A 10,049-nucleotide genomic window follows, 5' to 3' on the forward strand; every position below is an offset into this window, starting at 1 on the left:
TTCCCTGTTTTGGGGGGGCGGCCGCCCCCCCCCCCCGGAAAGTGCCGCCCAAGGCAAACGCCTTGTTTGCCGTGCGGCACATACGCCCCTGGTCTTCCTTTTTATATTGTAAATCGCTGCACAAACTGTTGGTGCTATATTAATCCTTTATATATTATAATAATAATAATATTCCAAAGCACTGGAGTAAAAAACACTGCATTGGTCATGGTTACACGATGACAACTTGGGTTTGATCAGATGCATATAAAGCATTTACTTCTATTTGCACATTTGGTAAGAAGAGTGTACATGTGCGAGTTTGGGGAGAAGGGGCCATGTTAAAAATATTTGGGTTTTTTCTTAATTAAAGATAGCCAACCTCTACGTTTATTGTTCTTTTAAAATAATGGCCATTGAGGTCTATAATCAAACTGATGATAGTTGTCAAGGAGTATGTAGTGCAAGGATAAAACAGGCCCTAATATAACACGGCTTAAAATATATGTAAACATTTTCCCAATTTTTAGATCAATAGGTCAGGGTTCAAATCTAATTTTTAAAACTTTTTTTGTCACCTCTGTCCCATTTGGGGGGAATAACCTTCAGTTCCTGCCCCAGAGGCATAACATGGAGTACGGAGAAACTCTTTTAAAATAAAGAAAATCCCCTTGTAGGCAACTTTTACTGGAATAATTGTCCCCATTGGAAGCTCTTCCTTCTATTCCTGTTCTGGGGATAACTCAACATTTTTGGATTTTCCCACGCTTTTAGTCCTGGGGACAGTGGTACTCAAGACAAATTAGAGAAGATGAATCTCCCCACTCGGCACACGGACAACAATAAATACCTAATATGTAAGAAGCAGTAAGGGCATCATATCAATTATCATACAGTCCAAAATGTTTTTTTTTTAATTGCATAATTAATGGAACGTAAGATCCAATGTATTTCTGCATTCAGGTATTTCTTCAGTATAGAAAAATAAAGGGGGCGTGTCTGAACCCCTGAAACATGTTTGATCTTTAATTCTATGAATCACTAAAAAACTATTCTGGACTCTACAACCACTGGTAACTCTTTTTACTGCTTCTTTGGACTTCTCTCTGGATCCCCCTTTTTGGGGCTGCACTGGTATATCTGAGCAGCCTAACTGAAGGCAGTCAGCTTAAACAATAAGCCATGCATTCACAACACTGGATATTAACAATAGATCTAGCACACCAGACAGGGTTTTCTAATGCTTCCAAAGTCTATCCAAAACTTAAAAAAATACTTTATATCAAAAAAAAGATTACCATATGCAATTGACTTGATGCATTTGCTTTCAGCATTACAAATGCTGTTACAATACACATTGGTTGTTACTGTCTAATCATTTACAAAACTTAACAGGATGCCTAAAATTTGCCATTTACTTCCCAGCTGGTGATGGAATTTTGTGGTGCTGGATCTGTGACGGACCTAATCAAGAACACCAAAGGCAATACCTTAAAAGAAGAATGGATTGCGTACATCTGTAGAGAGATCTTGCGGGTATGTTTGTATGTGAAAACGCTTATATTTTAGAAGGATAATTAAGTACCAAATTACATTTATTAAAACATTACATGCACACTGTGGTCCAGCTATTATTCAGTAGTGTCCTTAACATTATTATGTACAGTATGTAAAGAAACATAAAAGAGAATAACTGAAAATGAGAAATTCTTAAAACAGAACAGTTTACACGGTTCTCTGTGAAATCAAAATTATTAGGCAGTAAAGGAGAAAATTGTTTCACTATTTTAAATTCTGTCAGTAAGCATACATGTTACTCTTAAATGATTTGTTTCTTTTTCTTAATAAGGATTTATGTTTTGGGTGGATGGATAATTGAAGTCAGGAAATGGATTAGAACTTTGTTAGACATATTAAAAGGTCACAACTAGCATTGACTGATGCTTGTGGAGTTGACTTATTGTTACATTATTAAGTCTCATTGGACCATAGTGTAGGTTCCTAGTTTGGTATAAAGTAGGAAGACATTACTTGTGTATTTATTCCCAAGAAAATATGGGCAGATTTTAGGTTAACACAGAACTGCTCCTAACCAGGATAGCCCCTCCACACAGAAATGTTTTGGAACAAGACATGGTAGGTCAGCACAGATTAATATCAGAAGATGTCCAGGTAGAATATGGACATTTAATATTCTCTTAAGATCATCAAGGTTTGCTATTTATTAAATGGGTCCATCCAGAAATGCACATGCGTTTCTTCTAACTCTTTCGGGATTTAGCTTTTAGATCTCTTAATGCAGGCTCTATGCCATGCCATTTGGCCCAGCTAGGTAGACTCAATCTTCCAGTTACATTATTTCATCACAGAATATTCCACAGGAGTGTAAAGGGAACACAACCAATACTGTAGGTGATTCAGTCATTTCCAACCAAAAATGTAAACACCAATTTTGGAATAACTGGCCCAAATATATTCTAATCATACATTTTTCTGGTCAGAAATACTCAATTCAGTGCCCCATTAAGTAAGCTGGCCCTTAAATGTTGAAGCTCTGGTGCATTTTCACAACTTGCACATATTCTTAAATTTAGTCGCCGTAAATACCTTCTTTGTGGCTAAAGTTTTGTTGGGTAGTTTCAGACATAAATAAACTAGTCCAGGAAATGTTCCCTACTTGTGTTTTATTGAGCAATATGGTATTGCCAAATCAGACATTCTTATAATAGAGTATTCTGTACTTTTTCTATTCTTGTCATGCCTGCACAGGATTTTGCATTATCAAGGTTTCCAGTGAAAAGTGTTTGAAGTTTGTTCACTATCATGGTGGATCTGCTGGTTATCTACAGCTTCTGTTAGAATGCTTACATCTTCGCTTCAGCCATATGAACGAAAACGAATTTAAACTTTTATCATATATCAGAATTGATATTTGTAGTGTCCACAGAAACCAAAGCCTACTCATAGATATGATATGGTGGTCTTAAGAAATGTGAAATTTCTACACAACGTTGTACATCTTTAAAAAAAAACAAAAACATGTGTGCATTTCTCATGAAGCAATCCTTGTGACACACCATCAAATGGGATCAGTGGGGTTAGAAATTTGTCATCAATTTTCAGCTGCACAAGCCATTTTTTATGGCCATATTTAATAGAACAAGCACACACAGTATATGCAATATATGAATTTCCTATATCTGGAAGGATCATTTCTACACTGACTGATATGGTCACATGTGTTTAGCAAACATACAATTTTCAGAATTATAAAGTTGTTTATGGATCAATTGTTTAAAAGAAACTCTGTACAGCTAAGGAAGTCTGCAAGGCATTGTCCTGTGTCTTTAGGTTGCCTATGGAGAAAGGATGGATTATAAATAGAACTTCAGAGATTAATGTTTTGCTACCTTATTGTCCATGATTTATTCGAAAGGAGAAGTGGGTCATTTACCTTACTGCATGCTGCATTTTATTTAGAATTAAATGGAACAAGCACCTACAATTTGGATAATATAAGGTTACACAAATATGAAGGCCTGTGTATACGGGCTTTTGTCTGTGTCAGACAGGTTTTACATTCCCATACAAGTCTATGGGGATTCAAAATCTGATAAAAGCATGTCAAATGCTGGCCTGAAGGAGGTCACGTGCAGGTAGATTGCACCAGTCAGTGAGCTTGAACCTTATATCAAGCTGATGCCATAGACACAGGCCCTCAGAGTAGAAATATTGGCTAGTGGATAGACCAACCATTGAATTTAGCAGTCATATACATTGCTGTGTAAATAATTAATAACATGAACAATCATTATATTCATGTAGACAGAACACTGACACACTTTGTGAAGGTCACTGTGGATAACTGTCTTACAGTTAATTATGTGTAAAAAAAAAAAATGCAATGCGGGCATTACAGCTGCTAAATGAACATTTTGTTGTAGAAAATGACAAGCAGTGAGTCAGCTTATCATAGGGCATTATGCAAACAGGCGTGCATAGATTGATACTGATTTGCAATACAGTTACAAAGGTCTAATTGTGTAAGCAGAGTCACAGTTTCTCATAAGCGGTGGTATTGAGATGTAAACAGTGAGTGACATTATGGTCAACAGCTTTTATGAAGTCATAATTGCTGTACTCTATTTGTCAACACACTCTGAAAAGATACTTGATAGTTTGCGAGAATACAGATCAATATGGGAAAGGTAGTGTTTTTTTTTTTAATATGGTGCATATTTTGAGCCATCATTCAACTGTTAAAGCCAAAGTTTACATTTTATGCCATATTTCATTCCACCCATATATAGGTGGCTAAAACCCCCTACATTATGGATCAAGTTCAGTTAAACGACACAGAAGCGCAAAAAAAAATATATATTTTAATACACGGATAGCATCAAAGCCAGAGGGGTAGATTATGTGTCCTCCAATGGATGGAAAGAAAAGGATTTTACGATGAGTGCAAAAAATCGTATTATCTCTATTGTTTATTGGAGGACACAATTTTGCTATGGATCATCTACTGGGAATGGTGGTTCTTGGGGCCTGATAGCAAAAATTTGGACAATATTTTGCCAGATAGTAGCACTCGATGCTGTAAGGCCCTTATGTGGACAACTACAAACAAGGACTCTGACCTGTGAAACCTAGATGTGGCATTCAAATACACCCTAATCACCCTGATGACATGCAAAGAATGTAAGATAACTTATGGTGGACTGGCTTGGAACAAAGCACAGTGTCCTCATACAAGTGGAAAGCTAAAACTACCTTAGGCAGGAAGGATAAATGGAGACTTGGAAGACAAAGCTGTCAGTTTGGAGATTCTGCATGCCAAGGTAGAGCAGTGGGATGTTCCTAATACCCTCACAAGGAAGTTTTCACTTCAACGACAATATCAGGTTATGGTCCTGAAGTGAGAATGGTGGCCTGGCTTGAGGGCAGACAAGCAGTAGTGATGACAGAGGACACTGAAAAATTGTAGTCAATGTGCCTCACCCTTAATTGTGCTTAAGGCCAACCACTAATCTGGCACATGCGGGAAAAAAAGCTAGGAGACTGGCAATGTAGAAGGGGGAGGTTGTAGTCCTAGGGACCCTCACCATGCAAAATGCACATTCCAAGATAAGATATGATAATGTTATAAGACAGGGCCTTGCAAGCCTTAAGAATAGTGTGGATGACCGCATCTGATAACCTTCTGTCCCTTAGAACTTGGCTTTCAATAGCCAGCTGTTGTAAAGCAAGGTGATAAATGGGCCCCTGACAAGAGGTCTTCTAGAAGTAGTAGAAGCTGAAAAGCATTCAATATTAGATGAAGGAGATCCAGGTACCATGTCCTGTTAGGCCAATCTGAAGCCACCAGGATTACTAAAATCGCAGCGACCTCTATCTGGCCTAGTAGCCACTGCCAAAGTTTTATCAGCATGTAAACATATATCAGAGTGGTAGTGATCACACAGAGCCACCAATGCACAATAGCAATATAATAGTTAGGAATGCTAACCCTTTCCCCTCTACTGAACTACTGTTGTTTATGTTGGGGTGATTTCCTAACGCACCGTGCCCTGACAGGAAGTGAGGGTAAATTTGTCCAGTAGGGAAACAAACAGCAACATAAACTTGACAGAGGCTCTATCCTTCCCTGCTTGATCCAAAGCAGTATAAAAAAATACTTTTTTTCTGGAGTTGGGCCTTCTGGCAAAATTTACATTGTAGTTTTAAATAGACATTGTTGAGATTTTAATGCCCAAGTTTATAACTATGCTCCCACAGTGTGACACAAAGTATCCCTCTCTCTAAACTGGACTTCCCAAGCCTACATTTTGTAGATTCCATCAGGAACAAGTGGAGAAAGGAGGGTATCACCATTGTTTGGATTTGCAATGGCTACAATAGATGAGGTTGAACCAGAAATTGTGGTGGGAATATCTCACCACTGTAGTGCCTGAAAATTATAAAAAGGCTTTATAGTTCAAAAATAAACCATAGAGTCCATTTTGTATGCTAATTGCTTTCCTTATTTTGATAGTCTCCAGCATTTATGTACAGTATACATTATTTAAAAATGACATTTCCAGAGCAAGATATTATTGAAACAAGGAAATAGGTTGCCGATTCTAAAAATAACAGTATACCTGTTAACAGTTCAATTTTATTCAATCTGTTAATTTTTGATAATATGATGATAGTAGCCTAATTATGTTAAAACTAAATGCTTTGCTGCTAATTTATGAAGTGAAAACAGTTAATATATTTCTTACACAACCAGATACGTCGCTGTCTCTATTTGGATTTAACCACAGACTGTGAGAAAGACTAATTGCAGGCAGTGTGGTCTTTGCAAACAAAATGCTTTTGATTTAAATAACAAATGCTGTGTTCATGCTTTTTGATAAAGAAAATTGAAAGAAAAATACAAATAACCAAACACCATGAAGCATTTAAAGGATACAACTATATCTAAATTCATGGAACTGAAGCGTTTAAAGTAGAATTATGGTAAGGATTGTGACAAACCTCTTCGAGGTATTATTCTGGACATCACATCACAGAGTTCATAACGTACCCACACTGGGGTGCCTTCTGAGCTGAGGGATCCCACCTTGGGTTTTGGCACATGGTTGGTAGGCCACAGATGCTAGATTGGTTGTGGGATGTCTCTGTAAGCCATAAAATTAAAGCCATCCACCAGTAAGCCTGCATTGATTTGTGTTTTTTTTTTAAAATCCAATTGCAGTAAAATATTTGCTGTTGGTTGAGCAATTTAAATGAAATATGGAAAAGTGCTAGGGCAAAAAAAAACAAAATGAATACTGTAGGGAACTAGTCTCAAGGCAGAGGCAAACTCGGTCTCTTTAACAAAATTTCCAGCTTTAATCCCAGACAGCAATAAACAAAAAGGTTACAGGCATCCAGCCAAAAAAACTTGTCATAAACAAAATAAAGTCCTGCTCCACAGCGATAGTCCTTTGAGCTGGGTCCATTTCCTCTATGGGAACAGTTGCAGTCCATCCACAGGTTCCTGTCCTGCTGGCAGGCTTGGTTCCAAACACAAATGCTTGCTGCATACAGCACACTGTCTCTCTTTGCACTGACACACACACACTCCCACGGGTAGATCCAGCTGCACACTAATAAAGACCTGTGCAGTCCTCACTAAACTACGGTGCACGGAATTAGGAGTCTGCCCCACCCAGAGCTCTATTAGACTCCTAGTGAAACCAGCCCCAGGGTGTGTTTTACCAATACAGGATAAATAGCTAATTTCCTTTACCTCCAGATTTATGCGTATGCTGGCATTACCTTAGATGATAAATCTAAGAATACGTGGTGGAATGTATCTTCTGACAATCACCTTTAGGGCCTGTTCACATGATTTTCAGGTCCTGATCAGGTGCGGATCTGCATACGCGGTGCTATGTGTTTTGGCTGCGTTTTTGTTTTTGCTGGAGTGGGGCTGTCAGTATGTTAGCTGCAGTGCAGTGCGTTATTGACGTGTTTTTACCGCGTTTCGCGTTTCTGGACCGTTTCCTGAACGTACAAAATGTGACATGCAGTATTTTTTCTGTCGTAACCTGAACGGACTGCGCACGCGAGAACTGTAGCCCATAAAACACATAGGGATACATTGGGATGCATTTTTAGTGCAGGAGCGTACAGATCAGGTCAGCACAGAAAACGGACGTCATGTGAACAGGCCCTTACTGCCAACCTGGCAGGTTTTACTGGCATCTTACTGGGAAGTTGCGAGAAAGTCTGGGGAAGCCCATTTTCTACATTAGTACCTATTTTATAGACTATGGAAGAGCGTGAAGATCAGCTGGGTTAAGTATCTTTCCGGGATAATTTTCTAACTACTTGTAATGTAATATTTCTATTTTGTCAAGCTATAGTGAATCAAAGGTAAGATCATGGACAATAATATGGTTTCTGTAAACTTTTTTTTTTCTTTTAATACCTTCTGGTGGTTTAACTTCTTGCCTCTTAAAGGAGAACTATGGGGTCAGGGCTTTTCCCCATAGTTCTCCTAAGGGTCTTGGGGGAACACAAACTAGCGTTCTCCCGTGACCCAAAGCTCAGTATACCGCAAGCTACGGCTCGCGGTATACTGAGACGCCGTAGCTGGGACGGATCTCGACATTGCTATCGAGTTCCACCCAGCTACAGGATTGACAGCTGGCTCTGCCTATCCAGAGGCAGAGCCAGCTGTGCCCGCCCCCTCCCCCGTCTGTTCTGCCAGTCAGCTCTGGAGGATCGGACGGGGGACGGGGGAATCCCTACAGGGAGCCATGAGTGACAGTCACGGCTCTCTGCAGGGATAGATCAAGAAGTGAGCGAGCGACGGGATGTGTTCGCTCACTTCCCGATCTACTGAGCCGACCTGTGACAGTTTAATTTAAGGATGTGTCCCTACTGAGGATATGAGGATTGCTTTTTAATATGTGGTATTTTCTGAAGTTGTAATTTATCGCTGCAACTCCAAGCTGTCACTAATGACCAGTTATTTTTCTGGTTATAATAACGCACAAAAAATGCATGATAAGCAAACATTTTTTGCCTAGTAATTAGTTCAAGCCTAAAATGTGTGCATAAATGCCTGTACAAATGCTCCAAAAAAATGCCCAAAGATTAAAGTGTGAAAGGGGCCTTAAAGTTGGGCTTTAGTAAATTTTTTACAACTTAAAAAAATTGCTGAATGTTTACATTAGAAGGCCAGCAGCATGCCAAGGTTCTTTTTATAGAAAGACACAATGCCCATGTTGTAAACTTGTAAAATGTATTTCTTGGCAATATTAAAAGATGTAAAGATAAACAAGTACTTGTTTTTAAGTGATCTTACTGCTTACTTAGAAAATGTATGTTTTGTAGTATGCGTGATCTTTACTTTAAATATCCTTAAATACTTGCAAATTACAGCACGAACATGTCATAATGACAACACGGAAGCTGCCATTGCTGGATTTTTACAAACGCTCTACTTTCCAGCTGCCAGTTTTGTCATGTTGCTTTATTATTTCATAAGTTACTAACCTGCAACAGGTGCACATGTTGTGACTTTATTGGCTGCATGCTTGTTCTAGCTCAGTGATTTACTAAGTAGTAAAGCTAGAGATCAATCCTATCGGGCAAGAAAATGGCAAATTGGCCAAAAAAAAAAATTAAGCAGTGGTGGCACCCAGTTTAACTTTACAAAGTTCAAGTGACAAATATGCATTGCTTTGTTAATGTATTCTGTTGCATTGAAATAGACATTTCAGATTATTTTTCTTCATCAATTTCCCTAGGGCCTGAGCCATCTACACCAGCACAAGGTGATTCATCGAGACATAAAGGGTCAGAATGTGTTGCTGACAGAGAATGCAGAAGTAAAATTAGGTATGTGAGCCTGTGGATTTGAAGAAAGACACACAATTACCTAACTTGTTGGTAGGGTAAGAACAAGAAAACACTAATATAACTTATGTGAAACATACAGTATATTGCAATAAATTGACACATTGACAAATAGTTCACATCTCTGTCTAGCTGGGGGCTTTAATCTGATTTAAGACACAGTTGTAATATAAAAGGATATAGAAGCCCTAACAATGAACTTCTATTATTTAGTCCCTCTTTAAAAGTGTTTTAAAGTGTTTAAAAGTATTTTGTTATAAATGTTCGATAAGTGCAAAACACCCCCCAAAGAAACCTGTTGATTCAGAGATAGCTGGGTTATAGCCATCTCTGAGGATGGCAGAGCCCCTCCCATCTGTTATAGAGAAGAAGAAAGGGGGTTTTCTGTAGTCTTTTCCTAGGGTTGCAATCTCATTTTTCCATAAATGCAGTAAAGTGAGTGACCATTGTAACATTGGCCAGGAAATGTTACTCATGGGATCACCAGGTTACAATAAAGGAAAAAAAGCCTAAACATGCAGCCACTGCTGCAGTTTAGTATATATATATATATATATATATATAAGGCATATAAAAATTCTCCTGCTCAACCGGGTAGGAGAAGAAACTTAACACGGTGCCTTTACACGGACTTTTGAAGGCCAAATTTACAAATTTTGGTAGTTTGGGAG

General features: G+C 38.5%; 1 protein-coding gene across 4 annotated transcripts in view; it reads left to right on the forward strand.

Annotated features, from left to right (window-relative positions):
• TNIK (TRAF2 and NCK interacting kinase) overlaps positions 1 to 10,049 on the forward strand; it is a 239,650-nt gene that overhangs the window by 110,647 nt on the left and 118,954 nt on the right. For all 4 annotated transcript variants that reach the window (XM_018553778.1, XM_018553779.1, XM_018553780.1 and 1 more), the window contains exons 5-6: positions 1,405 to 1,515; positions 9,270 to 9,360. In XM_018553778.1, coding sequence (XP_018409280.1) covers positions 1,405 to 1,515; positions 9,270 to 9,360 — 202 coding nt within the window. The remainder of the gene's footprint in view (positions 1 to 1,404; positions 1,516 to 9,269; positions 9,361 to 10,049) is intronic.

Source organism: Nanorana parkeri, unplaced genomic scaffold (genome assembly GCF_000935625.1).
Source record: "Nanorana parkeri isolate BGI_ZX_2015 unplaced genomic scaffold, ASM93562v1 scaffold129, whole genome shotgun sequence".
Lineage (NCBI taxonomy): Eukaryota > Metazoa > Chordata > Amphibia > Anura > Dicroglossidae > Nanorana > Nanorana parkeri.